General features: G+C 40.0%; 1 protein-coding gene across 2 annotated transcripts in view; it reads right to left on the bottom strand.

The window, feature by feature from the left end:
- LOC126293499 (sperm-associated antigen 1) overlaps window positions 1-17,807 on the bottom strand; it is a 154,575-nt gene that overhangs the window by 58,753 nt on the left and 78,015 nt on the right. For both annotated transcript variants that reach the window (XM_049986748.1, XM_049986749.1), the window contains exon 8: window positions 7,933-8,179. In XM_049986748.1, the coding sequence (XP_049842705.1) occupies window positions 7,933-8,179 (247 nt within the window). The remainder of the gene's footprint in view (window positions 1-7,932; window positions 8,180-17,807) is intronic.

Raw genomic sequence — 17,807 nt, forward strand, 5'->3', positions numbered from 1 at the left:
TTTACCTAAGTTTATAATGTTTTAACAAGTCATTTAAGTCAACATAAAATGGAAATCTTTTATTTTTGATAGATGTCATGTGGAGCTTCAAATGACATGTATTTTTTGCAGAAACACTGACGTCACACATTCAGTCTTGACCTGTATGATACTATATGAAACTGGCCTACTGTTATGATCCACAGGTATGCGGGACTTGTTAGACAAACTGTATATGTGCAAAAGACACTTGGAGAAAATTAATTGATTACCTGCTAGCTGTTCTCGTGGTGTACAGCAGTATTCAAACACACAGCCTGTTAACATAGATCTAGAGAAAAGGCAGAACCTCTCCCACCACTGCGATACACAGGCCATGATGTGTACACATTAGAGATATCAAATGCTACGAGGGTTGCCCAGAAAGTAATGCACCACGTTTTTTTCTCGGCCAAAAACAATGCTAGGAACGTGAAACGTTACGTATGTATTATTTGAAGTCTCCTGAGTGAGCACGCCAAGTTCCCGTCACTTCTGACAGATAGCGTAGCAGCAGGACAGTTTCAAAATGGTGTCTGTAGCTAATGTACATCACAAACAACGTGCCGTCATTGAATTTCTCACTGCAGAGAAAGAAATTGTGGGGAATATTCACAAATGCTTCTGTAAAGTGTACGGAGGATCTGCTGTCGACAGATGTACAGTTAGTCGCTGGGCACGGAGGGTGAGGTCATCAGAAGACAGTTTGGTGGAGCTCCACGATTTGCAGCGGTCAGGGAGACCATTCACGGCTGTCACTCCTGACGAACCTGACCTAGCCCCCTACGACTTTCACTTGTTTAGGCCTCTAAACGATGCCATTTGTGAAAGACATTTTGAGGACGATGAGGAGGTGATTTACACAGTGAAGCACTGGATCTGCCTTCAGGACAAAGACCAGTACCAATAGGGCATACACGCCCTTGTTTCACGCTGGAGGAAGGCCACAGAACGAGATGGAGATTATGTGAAAAATAGGGTGTGTAGATAAAACACTACTCTTGTGTGTCATTCTCATTATGTTCCATGAAGAATTATTGAACAAAAATGTGGTGCATTACTTTCTGGCAACCCTCGTAAATGGCTACATTTGCTTGTCATATTGGACACTACTGTGATGAACAGATGGTCATGACTGATGGATCCTATTGTGATCAAGTGGTTATAATTAGATTTTAAATATTCACAAGGGTCTATGTTTTTTAGATCCATGTCAGTTCTAATATAATATAATTTATAAATGACACACACATCATTTCATATGAATGTGCACAATATATACCACTGATGATGGGCAGCATGGTGGAGCACTAGTCTGGCAATTCATATAGGATGTTTCAAAAAGAAAATATGAGAGGCGGCTGAAAAGTCAATGCAAAAATAAAAACTACTTGCATGTTTGGGGTTAACCTTTATTTTTCAACATAGTTTCCTTTTAGACGCTTCCTCCAATGCTGTTCTAATTTGCTGATCCCTTCCGAATAATGGGAATTGTCCAAGTCTGCAAAATAGCTATTAGTTGCTGCAATCACCACCTCGTTCGAGAGGGGGGGGGGGGGGGGGGGGGGGGGGAGATGAGAAATGAGTTGCAATTCCATTTCCATTAATTTTGCTACCACAACTGCTGAGGTTTGTGCTGGTGCATTGGCGTGATGGAAAAGGACTTTTTTGCAGTCCAATCGCCGGCTTTTTTCTTGCAGCTCAGTTTTCAAATGGTCCAATAACAATGAATAATATGCACCTGTGATAGTTTTACCCTTTTCCAGATAGTCAATGCGAATTATCCCTTGCGAATCCTGAAAGACCGTCGCCATAACATTTCCAGCCAAAGTAATGGTCTTCGCCTTTTTTGGTGCAGATTCTTCATTGGTAACCCATTGTTTAGATTGTTGTTTGGTTTCAGGAGTATAGTAATGTATCCACAGTGACTAAACAATGCTTGAAGTCCTGCGCATTCTTCCTGAACAGCTGCAAACCATCCTTGCAACAATTCACACGATTCCATTTTTGGTCAAGCCTGAGCAATCGTGGGAGCCATCTTGCAGGTAACTTTCTCATATCCAAATGTTTATGCAAAATATTATGTACTCGTTCATTCGAGATGTTACAGCACTAGTAATCTCATGCACCTTAACTCTTCCATCATCCATCACCATATCATGGATTTTATCAATGATTTCTGGAGTCTTAAGCTCCACAGGGCACCCAAAGCGTTCAGCATCACTTGTGCCCATATGGTCACTATGAAAATTTTGAAACTACTCATAAACTGTGCAGAGTTACCGTAATGTTTATCAAGCTTCTTTTTAGTATCCTGAGGCATTTTGCCTTTCATAAAGTAATGTTTAATCATAACACGAAATTCTTTTTCGTCCATTTTTTGACAATCACTCTACTTCCTTGATTCACACAAACGCCAAACACAAAGAAATACACCAATATGGCTGAAACTTGCTGTGCGTTTTTCCAAAGATGCTACTAACTAAACATGACCTCGATACATGCCGGTGGTGCCGTCTCTCGAACTTTGCACGAACTTTTGAAATGCCCCTTGAATGATTTACAAAAGTATTATGCTGTCAAAGCAATCCGCAGCTGCACCACGGCTTAGTTATTGGAGGAACAAATACATTGTCTGGTTTATATTCATTCCCACTACATGTTAGTTGTCTTCTGTTTGCTTGGTTACTGTCAAGTGTTGCAAAATGGCAGCAGAAATCATTTTGTATTCTCAAATTTGCAACGTGTGATTGCCTGATTACATTGCACAGACATCTCAGGTTGAGCTATCAAACTGATCCTCCGAATGGGTGAAACATTTGCAGATGACGCTAATAGTTTGTAAAAGCAGGACTTGTATGTGAAGGAAAAAGTACTGGCCACCCCCGTGTTTCAGATGATGTCGCACAAATTCAAACCACTTTCCACCGTAGTCCTCCAAAATCAACTTCTTGGGCAAGTAGGTGTAACAACAGCATACAACAACTTGGCATATTTTGGGACACTGGACAGTTATGAAGCCATACAAGTTACAGCTCATACAGGCTTTACATCATGACACCTAATGCAAACTTGTGGCATTTTCTGACTGGTTTCAGAATGCTACTGACAATGAAAACACTTTTGCATGACATGCCGCGTTCACCTTACTGAGAAAGTAAAGAAACAAACTGTTCAAATATGGGGCCTACAGAACCCACATGCACAAAAATAACATATAAAAGATTCGCCCACAGTGAACGTGTTTTGTGCGACATCCCAATCTTTGTAGAATGATATTTTCACTCTGCATTGGAGTGTGCGCTGACATGAAACTTCCTGGCAGATTAAAACTGTGTGCCGGACTGAGACTCTAACTCGGGACCTTTGCCTTTCGCAGGCAAGTGGTCTACCAACTGAGGCAAAGGTCCCAAGTTCAGTCAGGCACACAGTTTTATTGTGCCAGGAAGTTTCATCCCAATCTTTCTGTTTACAGTCCATTATTTTTTGATGGAAACATGATTAACGGTCAACAGTATCTTGCTATGTTACAAAACTAGTTGTTTCTGAGGCTTTACAAGGGCAACTTCATTTTCAACAAGATGGGACACCCTCTCACTGGAGTCGCCACGTGCACAAATACCTAAATGAAACTTGACCGAGCTTTTGAAGTGGTCAGCAATTCTCAGCTGGCCTCCACCGTCACTGAATTTGATGCCACGTGACTTCTTTCATGAAGCACAATGGCTATGCACTAACACTATGGCAAAACATAGAAGGATAGAAGAACTGGATCCATACTGCCATAACATTTGTGACTATGTACACACTTACTCGAGTGACTATGTACACACTTACTCGAGTACGGATGGAATTCGATTCAATGTGATATTGTTTGTGTCACTGGTGGAGGACATATTTAGCATCCATAATCTAAACCTGAGCGACTCGTAAATGTGTGTCCCAAATTTAATAGTTGTATCTCACACAATCAAACATATGCATTTGAAATATGTACAGAGTGTTTCAAAAAATTAATTAATTCATAGTACCTACAGAGGTGATTGTAAAGTCAGTTTGTAGAGAAATACATCAAGGTTTGCCTCTAGTAGTTCATTAGTGCCAAATTGCACCATAAGGAGCATTACCAGCAGTTGCGTTAAAGATAGCTGCCTTCACTGGACCTCAGCGTGCTAGCTGTGTGTTTTGGTTTGGAGAATCGAAGTTGGCGACAACAGTTCAGCATAATTTCTGTACCAAGTACAATAAAGAGCCTCCTAGTAGGTCTACAGTTTATGAGTGGCATAAATGTTTTTACAAAACAGGGTGCCCCGCAAGTCATGGGCAATCATCAGCTCATCTGAGCACATCTGAAGATGATGTTGAGCGAGTGAGATGATGATTTGTCAACAGCCCTACCATCCCACTACCTGGCTGACATCTGGGTCCATGGATTGCCTGTGATGTGCCAACTGCATGGCTTCCACATTCCCCAGACCTGACATCACCATTTTTTTTTAATGGGGATTCTCAAGGATATATTGTTTTTACCTCCAGTGCCAGCTTCTCTGCCTGAATTTAAAGCAAGAATTTACACTGCCAATGAGCATGTTACACCTGCAGCGCTACAGTGAGTTTGATAAGAAATTTTGGGATTTGTGCTCGAAAACTAACAGAGGCCATAAACATCATCTTCAGTAAAAAAAAAAAAAAAACCCACACACACCTTGATGTGTTTCCCTACAAAGTATCTTCTACCGTATCTTCTTTCAATAAAGTTATATGGATTTTTTAAAGTTGTAAAGCCCTTTTTGAAATACTCTGTACATTATTTTTTAAACATGTTATATTTTGCATGCAGCTTATGGTTTTCAGTAAGACATCTCCTAACACAAACACAAATTCTGATTAATTTTTCTACACTCCATTTCTTCAGCAGTCTCACCTTTGTGTGGTGGTACTGCAGGCAGGCTAAGCACATGACTGGCTGTGATTCATAGCCACAGAAAACTTTTGTAAAGGCATCGTTGTCACCTTTGACTTTAAAAACTATTTATTTATAAAATTTGCTTTGCAGTTTTCATCATTCAGTCACTGTCCAGTGGAGGACAGCAAAAATATTGTGACTCAGCAAACTTCAAAATTTTAAATATATCTGACCTGTGAGGATCTGTCTTGAGTGTAGCCTTGTACACAACTGAAACATGCATGATGAAAGACTTCAAAACAACAAAATATTTGAAACAAGGTGCCACAAAAGAATGCTGAAGATTAGGTGGGTAAGTAGTTATAACTAGGAACAGGAAAAAATTTTCTAATTTGGCAATATTTTTTACTAAATTGGTATTTTTTTGCATGTTTTTCTCCAATTTGGTGTTAACTTTGGGAAATCTAGTTTTTCGACAATTTTTTTGTGTCAAATTTGGTGTTATTTCCTTGCAAATTAGGTGTTCTTTGCTGCCAAATTTTCCCGTATTTTTCAAATTAGGTGTTTTTTGCCAAATTACGTGTGTTTTCTGCCATGTTCAGTGTTTTTTTCTCCACTGTTATTGCTTTGCCACATTGAATGTTTTTTGCTAAATTCCATGTTTTTGTGAAACTCAATGATGCTAGTTTTGCCAAACTGGATGATGTTTATTGTGCCAAATATGGAGCTTTTTGTCAATTCACTCATTTTTGTTGCATATACGTTCACAGACCAAGAATTTGGGATAAAAGCACTTCAAGAAAGAAAGGCAGACAAGGAACTGGAAGTAACTAATTGCTGACACAGTTTGGCAATGGTAAACCCTTCTGGGTGTGATGTTCATTGCTCTGACTGGAGGAAAAACAGTTTTTAAAGTCAAAGATATCAGTGATTATTTTCATAAGAAAAAGGAAAAAAATCAATCAAGACATACCATTATTTTTCATAAAATTATTTAATTGGATAGTCAAAAAATCTACTCACCAAGCGGCAGCAGAAACACACACACACACACACACACACACACACACACACACACACACACACACACACACACACACACAATAAAAAAGACCGTTGTGACTGGCAAACTTTCAGAGCCTGGCTCCTTCTTCAGGCAGAAGGGTTGAAGGGGAAGGAAGGAGGTTGAAGGAAAAGGACTGGACTGATCTAGGAAAAAGAGGTAGATTTTGGGAAAGTCACTGAGAACTGCAGGTCAGGGAAGACTGTAAATTTCTTAGATCTCTCCAGTCCCTTTCCTTCCCCTTCAAACCTTCTGCCTGGAGGAGGAGCCACTGGCTCTGAAACCTGACAAATCACAACAGTCTGTGCGTGGGCGTGTTCTGCCGCCACTTAGTGAGTCGACTTTTATCTATCCAATTAAATAATTTTATAAATAACTGACTGTTTTTGTCATTATTTTTCAAACGTTTAAAAAGAGCATTTGCCAATACTAGTAGTGCAAGTATTATGAAAATGTGTGAGGCGACTTGGTATATCTAACAAGTTGGTACATTTCACAAAATCCTGCATTTTCAGCTCAAAGGATAAAATAAAAATGGTGAGCAAAGTTTCTGAAGATTTCAAGGTCAAAATCAGTGCCAAACAAGAGGAGTCACAATCTCAGTTTTTATTGAATATTGTAACCAACAAAATAATTGAAAAACTAAAACTGGAGGACAGTTTTTGAACATACCTTCAGATGTATCGATACTGCTCTATTAGGTGACAATGAACATAAAGGCTAGAGTACAAGACAGTCAACAAATGTTACACACGGTGAGGGTATTCAGTTGAATACAAATAAAACAATGTTTCTTAATTATAATTCACCATTTAGGAAATAATAATGCACTCCAGTTAGTACAAAAATCTCTGCAAACTTATTTAATTAACTCTGCACTCTATTAACATTGACAAAAATGATGCAGCCAAAACTGAATTTCAGATTCAAAAGGTCATATTGCTGTAGAGACTTCAGACAGTTTCAAGAAGCACATTACTTTGTAGCAAATCTAAATTGTTCATATATAAATCATTAATTGCACCAGTTTGAGCCTACAGAACTGAAACAGACTTCCACAAAGAAAGGAGAAAGAAAACTAGAGATCTGAAAGCAAAATTTCAGGGAAAATATATGAACCTATAAGAGATTACTAACTTTGATGGATTGGTTAATCTATATGAAGTTTCTTTTATTGTTTTTGTTGTTGAAGGTAGGTGAAATGCTATGTAGGCAGCAAAACTGTACAGAGAGCGATATCCTGACAAGAACCCCCTTTCTTAAGGAAGTTTTCTCGTCTTGTTGCGACGCTTCAGGAAACGGGAAGTTTCAACCCACAACAACGTAATCGTCGTAGCACTCGCACAGACGAAGCTGCCGAAGTTACTGTTCTTGCTTCCATTGCTATGAATCCACATGTGAACACACGACAGCTTGAACAAGAGATTGGCATTCCTAAAACCAGTGTACATCGTATTCTCACATGTCACCGGTTCCATCCTTACCATGTACACCTACATCAAGAATTGCATTGGAATGATTTCCAGAATCGTATACAGTTCTGTCAATGGGCACAGCAGCAGATCCTTGCCAACCCTACCTACTTCTACAATGCTCTATTTACCGATGAATGTTCCTTCTCAAACAAAGGACAGGTAAATACAAGGAACATGCATTATTGGTCCAGCAACAACCCATGATGGCTAAGACAGGTGGAACATCAGCATCATTGGAGAGTTAACATTGGTGTGGGATGCTTGGTACTACAATTATTGGCCCTTATTTCATCAATGATAGTATAAACAGGACAGTGTATGCCAACTTTCTCAGGCGAATTCTTCCTCCTCTTCTGGATGAAGTGCCGCTAAGAACCAGAATGCTTATGTGGTATCAACATAATAAAATGATTTTTCGCTGTTCCTAATTATAGACGTGTTACTAGTAGGTTTGATCATCACGAACGCACCTTTACAGGTGGAGCGTAAGGCCAGGAGGTGTTGCAGCCCTCTTTGAGTGGGGGGTTCATCCTGCCGCCCCACGGAGCCTCCAAGATCTTGTCGGGCAGCGGCGGCGGCTGCCATGGCTCCTGTCGGCCCTCCCACGTCCTCTCTGACGATGGCAGATTCTCCAGCTTCTGCTCTGTGACCTTGGTGGCCCTCCTTTTCGACACAACGCTGATCTGGGAAGGACTTCCCTCTTCCTCGATCTTCATCCTGCAAAATAAAATATAAGAGTCTACAGCTCTGATGAAACAAAAGTGAAAGGCCTCACACATCACATGAATATAAATGTCAGCACACTAGCTGTAAGAAATGAATTGTACTGTCACTTGAGACACACACACAATACATAGCAGTAATAAGAAATAATGTTGGATTTGTATTCAATTTGACCATTCCGTTAAGTCATTCTACATATGGATGGAAAAATTGAAAAGTTAGTTGAAGGAGAGAAAGTACACATGAACACAGGTACAAAGTATACAGGCCTGGACAAAATGGTGAATAAATGCAACACTAACTGCCTATCCCATCAACTGACGGGATCTGAAAATGTGATTACACTGACAATTCAGTCATTTGACATGGTAAAATTTCTCCAAATTTTACCAGGTGTACCAGTATGAAATGAGAGTTAAGATACAAATGTGACGATAGGAATCATTTGTTGTGAACGAGCCTTAATTTCTTTTTGTTTGGTTGGTATCACATTTGTGTCAAAGATATTTAGTATACATCAAGTCACGGAACAAACAACATCATGTTTTCATCGTGTTAACAATGTTGAATTTAGTGCCAGAAAGTGAAGATTTGCGGAAAGCATTAATTTTCTGTTTTCAATTGCTGGGGGGGGGGGGGGGGGGGGGGGGGGGGAAAGTGCTGCAGAGTCACATTGAATGCTTGTCGAGGGGTACAGTGATCGTGCTCTATCAGAAACAACATGCAAAATGGTTTCAACGGTTCATTAATAGTGATTTTGATGTAAGAAATGAAGAACATGTAAGACCACCAAAAAAGTTTGAAGATGCTGAATTGCAAGCAATATTGGAAGAAGATGATACTTTGAGTCAGAAGCAATGCTACACAAAACAATTTCTGACTGTTTGAAAGCTATGAAAAAGATCCAAAAGTGTGGAAAATGGGTGCCACATGAATTGAATGAAAGACAGATGGAAAACCGAAAAATCATTTGTCAAATTTTGCTTCAAAGACATGAAAGAAAATCAGTTTTGCATCGAGTTGTTACTGGAGATGAAAAATTGATTTATTTTAAGAATCCTAAACGGGAAAAAATCATAGGTTAATCTGGGACAACCATCAACATCGACTGCAAAACCAGATCGATTTGGCAAGAAGACAATGCTCTGTGTTTGGTGGGATCAGAAAGGTGTGGTGGATCATGAGCTTTTAAAACCCGGTGAAACTGTGAATACTAATTGCTACAGACAACAAATGATCAATTTGAACTATGCATTGATCGAAAAAAGACCAGAATGGGCCAGAAGACATGGCAAAGTAATTTTTTTACACGACAATGCACCTGCACACAAAGCAAAACTGGTTCAGGATACAATCTAAATACTTGGCGGGAGCTGCTACCCCACCCACCGTATTCACCAGACTTGGCCCGTTCCGACTACCATTTGTTTTCATCAATGGAACACACATTGGCTGAGGAACACTTCACTTCCTACAAAGAAGTTGAAAATTGGGGTCTGGTTGGTTTGCTTCAAACGACGAACATTTCTACTGGCGTGGTATCCACAAATTCCTAGAAAGGTGGTCAAAATGCACAGAAAGTAATGGTCAGTACTTTGAATAAAATGTTTTTACTTTTCAATTCAAAATTAGTGTTTCATTTTCACAAAAAAAATGCACATTTCATACCGGTACACCTGGTAAATAAAAAAAATCATGTATATTAAGGGGCTTGGGCAGTCTTCATTGTGCAGTGAGGGAACTGTGATTTCTAAAACAGCTGGTAGATGGTGGAAATGTAGTTTCTAAAGCAACCAGTTAATCATATTTTTGTATGAAATCCAGATGCTAGGCAATGGCAGCTGTTCATTCAGTATGTAGCTAAACCAGGGAGACAGCTTTCGTTTTCTTACAGACAACAAAATTGTGTGAATTCTCCATCATTATGTTGCCAGTGACATTGAGGATGACGTCACCAACACTTCTGATAACGCTCCTGTGCAAGAAGAACTGCGTCGAACTTGGAGTCAGTATTTCTCAACTTTGTGAAACAATTTTTTGTGATCTTTCCTGACAGTTCTTTATTTTCTGAAACATGACATACTTTATTTGTTATGGGCAAATTGGAAATTCTGCCTTGGACTGTGTCTGCAAGATGTCTCAGTTGTTGACATTAAATGCCAGCAGAGGTGGTCACACACTGGGGAAGCAATTCGTAACATCAAACCATCGCTGTTCCACCAGACGTATAATATTATCTTTTGTGGCTGCATGCATGTCATTGTATGGGTAATTGCTGCTTTGTTTGGACTCATCCATTCCTTCATTTCAATATGTTGGCATAAAAACATGATTTCTCATCACCAGTAATGGTATAGGACAGGAATGGTCTGTGTTGTTCAAAACACAGCTGGTGATGAGCAACTACAGATGCAAATAATGCCATCTGCTGGTTTTTGTGATTTTGGCTTAGAGCATGCAGTATCCTTTCGTCCCTTTTCCACTGCACGTAAATGGCACACAGTCACGGAATGGCTGCAGTTCACATTTGCCAGTTCTCAAGTACAATGACATGAACTGTTGTGGATTAATGCTTTTAAGCGATCATCATCAAACCTCGAATGTGAAGAGTCACTGATATCAAAATGATCCTCCACGAAACGAGAAAACCATTTTCTTGCCATACTCTGTCCAATGGCATTATCCCCATACACACCATAAACGTATATGGCTACCTCTGCTGCTGTCGCCTCTCTATTGATCTCAAACAGAAGAATATCCGCAAAATGTTCCTATTTATCAACTGGGCACTCCATTTTCTAGCATCCACAGCTCCACTCACTACCTCCAAATGACAAAATGTCAATACGTAAATGCAAATAGCAACAGTGACTGACAAATAAAAAAAAAGAAAACAGTTGATAAATAAACCGATAGTAACAAGAGTACCAACACACAAAACTGAAACGCTACAAACTTTTGTACCAACCTAATAATTTAGAATCTCACCAGTACACCACTGATTGTTTAAAGAATTAAACTCCCAAACATTAAATAGCTTCAAACACCTGATTACATTACTTAATATGCTAAATATCATGTAAGCAAGAAAAAGTCTAAGAAAACATTTCAAATTGCACTAAAAGTTTGTTGAAAGTCACTAAGTGAATGAGTAAAGTCTGTGTAATTAGAGTTCCATTTTAAGCAAAAGCTAGTTTTTTCAGAAATCTAAATGTTTATGACATGTCTCCTTAACAGTGTGGCCCAAGTTGATACAATTTTGCAGGTACACTATGTGATCAAAAGTATCTGGACACCTCAAAAAGATACGTTTTCATGTTAGATGCACTGTGCTGCCACATACTGCCAGATACTCCAGATACTACATATCAGCAACCTCAGCAGTCATTAGACATCGTGAGAGAGCAGAATCGGGCACTCCGCGGAACTCACGGACTTCGAATGTGGTCAGGTGACAGTGTCACCTGTGTCATATGTCTGTACATGAGATTTCCGCACTCATAAACATCACTAGGTCCACTGCTACTGATGTGGTAGTGAAGTGGAAACGCGAAGGAACATATACAGCACAAAAGCGTACGAGTCGACCTCATCTGTTGACTGTCACAGACCGACGACAAAATAGAGGGTCATAATACGCAGACATCTATCCAAAAAATCACACAGGAATACCAAACTGCATCAGGATCCACAGCAAGTACTATGACAGTTAGGCGGGAGGTGAAAAAACTTGGATTTCATGGTCGAGTGGCTGCTCGTACGTCACATCACGCCAGTAAATGCCAAACGATCGTTCGCATGGTGTAAGGAGCGTAAACATTGGACGATTGAACAGTGGAAAAACGTTGTGTGGAGTGACGAATCACAGCACACAATGTGGCAATTTGATGGCAGGGTGTGGGTATGGCGAATGCCCAGTGAATGTCATCTGGGAGCGTGTGTACTGCCAACAGTAAAATTCAGAGACAGTGTTATGGTGTGGTCGTGTTTTTCATGGTGAGGGCTTGCATCCCTTGTTTTGTGTGGCACTATCACAGCACAGGCCTACATTGATGTTTTAAGCACCTTCTTGCTTCCCACTGTTGAAGAGCAATTCGGGGATGGCAATTGCATCTTTCAACATGATCATAATTCACAACCTGTGGCGGAGTGGTTATCTTGCCACCTCTATTGCTTCTTTTATGACACTATCCTAAAAACTATCAGTCTGTATAACAACAGACATCTTGTCAAATGCTTCATTGTGTCACCTTACATATCCTGAGAAATCAGTGGTGGCAGAGTATGCTCCAGAAACCAGACATTGTATTGCATTTGACAAGACATATGTTATTAAACATGCTAATCGTTTCTGGGATAGCACCTTGAAAGATACAACAGAGATAACAATTTGTGACAACACCCTCAATAAAAATGGCGTCCTGGCCATCAAAAGGTTGAAGTGGGCGCAGCTGGCACATAATGTAAACAATTTCATATATGGAGCTGGAATGAGCACTGATGACACAAAAGGCACCGTGGCTGTATAAGGACAGTAACAACAGCCACTCGACAATTCCCAAAGAGTACTTGGTGAAAAGCTCATGGATTTTAAACCACTTGATGGAGCTGGAAGCTCAAGAGAATCTGATCAGTGCATAATGCCAGGAAACCGTGACTCAGACAAGGTGTTTGGATATTCCTGATACAAACTTCTAGGACTTTTAGATGGGGTGAGTACATAATACAATGGTTGCCCAGAAAGTAACGCACCACATTTTTTTCTTCAATTCTTTATTGAACATAATGAGAATTACACACATGAAATAATGGTGGCTCATCTACACACCCTATTTTTCCACATAATCTCCATCCTGTTCTATGACCTTTCTCCGGCGCAAAACAAAGGCGCGTATGCCGTGACAGTAGCAATCCTTGTCCTGGTGGCGGAGCCAGTGCTTCACTGTGTGGAACACCTCCGTCATCATCCTCAAAAATATCTCCCACAAATGGCATCCCTTGGAATCTGTCCTCACAATTGACATCAGCAGCTCATTGCAACACGTCACGTGTGACAGCTGCAGATGGTCTCCTCGACTGTTGCAAATTGTGGAGCTCCGCCAAACCACCTTCTGATGACCTCTCCCTGCGTGCCCAGCAACTGACTGTACTTCTGTCAACAGCAGCTGCTCCGTACACTTTGCACAAGCGTTTGTGAATATCTGCCACCCGTTCTCTCTCTGCAGTGAGAAATTCAATGACGGGACATCGCTCGTAACGTACATCACCTACAGACGCCACTTTGAAAGTGTCCTGCAGCTGCACTATCTGTCGGAAGTGACAAACTTGGCGCGCTCACCCAGGAGACTTCAAATAACACATATGTATTTTTTCAGCTGAGAAAAAAAGTGGTGCATTACTTTCTGGGCAACCCTCTTATTTTGAATAGGAACACATGTCCAGAAACATACCATTTCTGTTCTATGACTGCTTCAGTTCAGATGTGTAATGTATCCATGTCTACTGAGGGAAAGAGAGAAGTCTCAGAGTTGCTCATCCTGGTACACAGTAAGGTAGAGAGAACGACTCGTTCTTGGAAGCTGTGCCATTGAATGTCCATCAGGAAATGTTGTCTAAGCACGATGGTGCACTACCTAACTTCTCACATGCAGTTCAGAGGCATCTCATCTCAACAGATGGTACAGTTAAAGAGGGATAGACCAAGAGGGCCCAACCTGTCACCACCATGACCACATGTTTAACTCCTATGGACTACTACTTGTGGAGATGTACAAAAGGTTTAATTTACGAGACTCCTGTAGGTAACAGGGGAAGATCTGCTGGTGTGAGCTCTGGCTGCTGCACTAGAAATTGGAGAGAGACCAGGTCGTATGGAGAGAGTAGCAGAACATGGTTCACAGATACAATGTCTGTAATGACATTGGGGGTCAACGCATCAAGTCGCTGTTGTAACGCATCATACACTTCTGTAGATATAGTATGCTGTATTGTTCTTTTTTGAGGAATAATGTATACAATGAAACCAAGTTTTAATACACACAACTGTGTTTAAGTGAAACAGATATTTTGTTGTTTCCTTTTAATTTGGTACCAAATAATTATACTGTGTCACACCTAATTCAATTTCTGAAGCAGTAGTGGGTGAGTTAAATACAGTATAACCTCTCTTTTACGTTCCCAGAATCAACATTTTCCCATCGTTTAAGACTTTTTTATTGTTCCTGTCAAATTTCCACAACATTAATTTGCACCAGATTTTGCTTCAACATATTTGTAATTTTCCCATAATTTACGCATTACGAAAAAATGTCCGAGGAGTAAAAAATGACACTGGCATAATGTTGGCTGTCCAGTAGTGTTTACAAATATTATGTGATTAAAGTTCTTGACACCAGGGCACTCCACTCAGCGTATTTGAACCAGTAAACGTGTAAAAGTTTGAACAATTAATTGCGCATCTCCCACTGCTACCAAGCTCTTGGCATGATAACTGATGGGGGTAACCAGGTTTGTTCAAATAAAAATATCATGATCAACCACAACCATTTCTAAACTGTCCCTACAGTGCAAACGCAGTTTCATGACTGTTTTGATCATTGTGACACCTTTGTCGAACCACATTTAGCATGTTTCGGCATTTGGCCACTTGTAGCACTAGTTGACACTGTCATTCTCTTTGCGTTGCTCAAATGTTTTTAGTTTAAAAACAGCACCAATCACACTTTTGTTTTTCATACTGAGCAAAACATGTTTCGAGAATTTATTCTCGTTGTCAAGTGCAGTATTTACGTATGTAATTTTTTGTGATTTTACACAAACAAACAATGTGGGTGATAGTTTATGTGTGTGGGGTTTTCTACACAACTGAGGATGCACAGTACCTGATAATCTCATAAAGATGACTACAGTGCAAGAGACGCAGAATAACACACATTGAAACACCACAAAAACTACTTACATACATATTTGCACTTGACAATGAGAAAAAATACTAATTCAGTATTTCATTATTTAAATAAGGCTTCCAAAAACATCGATTATGACATACGAAATTGACTCAGACATTACACCCAAGACAGTTATCGGTTCCAGTTACATCAGTGAATTTTATTTAATAAACCTTTATTAGATAATAAAGAAGTTCCGGGCAAGTCTTGATGCCTGTTACAAACATACAGGGTGTTACAAAAAGGTACGGCCAGACTTTCAGGAAACATTCCTCACACACAAAGAAAAGATGTTATGTAGACATGTGTCCGGAAATGCTTAATTTCCGTGTTAGAGCTCATTTTAGTTTCATCCACCTATGCTCGATGGAGCACGTTATTCTGATTTCATATGGGATACTGTACCTGTGCTGCTAGACCATGTGCCTTTACAAGTACGATACAACATGTGGTTCATGCACGATGGAGCTCCTGCACATTTCAGTCGAAGTGTTCATACGCTTCTCAACAACAGATTCGGTGACCGAAGGATTGGTAGAGGCGGACCAATTCTATGGCCTCCACGCTCTCCTGACCTCAACCCTCTTGACTTTCATTTATGGGGGCATTTGAAAGCTCTTGTCTACGAAACCCCGGTACCAAATGTAGAGAGACTTCGTGCTCGTATTGTGGACGGCTGTGATACAATACGCCATTCTCCAGGACTGCATCAGCGCATCAGGGATGCCATGCGACGCAGGGTAGATGCATGTATCCTCATTAACAGAGGACATTTTGAACATTTCCTGTAACAAAGTGTTTGAAGTCATGTTGGTACGTTCTGTTGCTGTGTGTTTCCATTCCATGAGTAATGTGATTTGAAGAGAAGTAATAAAATGAGCTCTAACATGGAAAGTAAGCGTTTCCGGACATGTCCACATAACATATTTTCTTTCTTTGTGTGTGAGGAACGTTTCCTGAAAGTTAGGCCATACCTTTTTGTAACACCCTGTATATCATACACAAAGTGCAAAAATGCAAGGGGGTATCCTATACATAACTTTTACAGCTTAAAACCTTATTTCCCACATTTTACACCATTTTTGTAAAGTCACTTGAAAAGTGTAAAAGTGGGGTTTCACTGTATCTCAATTGAAACTGTCATAGAACGGGATGGTAGTTTCCAAACATGGGTTCCTACCCAAAATATTATGTACTCACTCCATCTACAAGTCCTAGAAGTTTGTAATGGGAATTTCCAAACACCCTGTACAACTGTAATCTTTGTTGAATATAGTTAAGTGCTCTCATTCTCAAATACAGGGCAAATAAAGTACTTACATGCCATTAGTTACGCTACCTGAAGGCAAACATGCAGTCTGTGACTGTAATATTTGACTTACTGTGTTAAACTATTATTGCAAAATTATACCTCTGAACGAGTAGATTATGACAGCATTTTAAATTTTTAAATTTGGTCAACAATTACAAGAGTTATTGAAAATCAATTTTTGTTGCCCCTTGTAGCTTTACAACATATTTAAAAATAGCTAAAGTTAAACCACTACACAAAAAAGGAAGCCAAGAAGCGATGTCAAACTATAGACCAGTTGCTCTACTGTGCTTTATAAAATTCTGGAGAAACTCTTTTATATGTGTTGTTGTTGTCTTCAGTCCTGAGACTGGTTTGATGCAGCTCACCATGCTACTCTATCCTGTGCAAGCTGCTTCATCTCCCAGTACCTACTGCAACCTACATCCTTCTGAATCTGCTTAGTGTATTCATCTCTTGGTCTCCCTCTATGATTTTTACCCTCCACACTGCCCTCCAATACTAAATTGGTGATCCCTTGATGCCTCAGAACATGTCCTACCAACTGATCCCTACTTCTGGTCAAGTTGTGCCACAAACTTCTCTTCTCCCCAATCCTATTCAATACTTCCTCATTAGTTATGTGATCTACCCATCTAATCTTCAGCATTCTTCTGTAGCACCACATTTCGAAAGCTATTCTCTTCTTGTCCAAACTATTTATCGTCCATGTTTCACTTCCATACATGGCTACACTCCATACAAATACTTTCAGAAATGCCTTCCCGACACTTAAATCTATACTCGATGTTAACAAATTTCTCTTCTTCAGAAACGCTTCCCTTGCCATTGACAGTCTACATTTTATATCCTCTCTACTCCGACCATCATCAGTAATTTTGCTCCCCAAATAGCAAAACTCCTTTACTACTTTAAGAGTCTCATTTCCTAATCTAATTCCCTCAGCATCACCCGACTTAATTCGACTACATTCCGTTATTCTCGTTTTGCTTTTGTTGATGTTCATCTTATATCCTCCTCTCAAGACACTGTCCATTCCCTTCAGCTGCTCTTCCAAATCCTTTGCTGTCTCTGACAGAATTACAGTGTCATCGGCGAACCTCAAAGCTTTTATTTCTTCTCCATGGATTTTAATACCTACTCCGAATTCTTCTTTTGTTTCCTTTACTGCTTGCTCAATATACAGATTGAATAACATCGGGGAGAGGCTGCAACCCTGTCTCACTCCCTTCCCAACCACTGCTTCCCTTTCATGTCCCTCGACTCATAACTGCCATCTGGTTTCTGTACAAATTGTAAATAGCCTTTCGCTCCCTGTATTTTACCCCTGACACCTTTAGAATTTGAAAGAGAGTATTCCAGT

This window comes from Schistocerca gregaria, chromosome 10 (assembly GCF_023897955.1).
Source record: "Schistocerca gregaria isolate iqSchGreg1 chromosome 10, iqSchGreg1.2, whole genome shotgun sequence".
NCBI classification, from domain to species: Eukaryota; Metazoa; Arthropoda; class Insecta; order Orthoptera; family Acrididae; genus Schistocerca; species Schistocerca gregaria.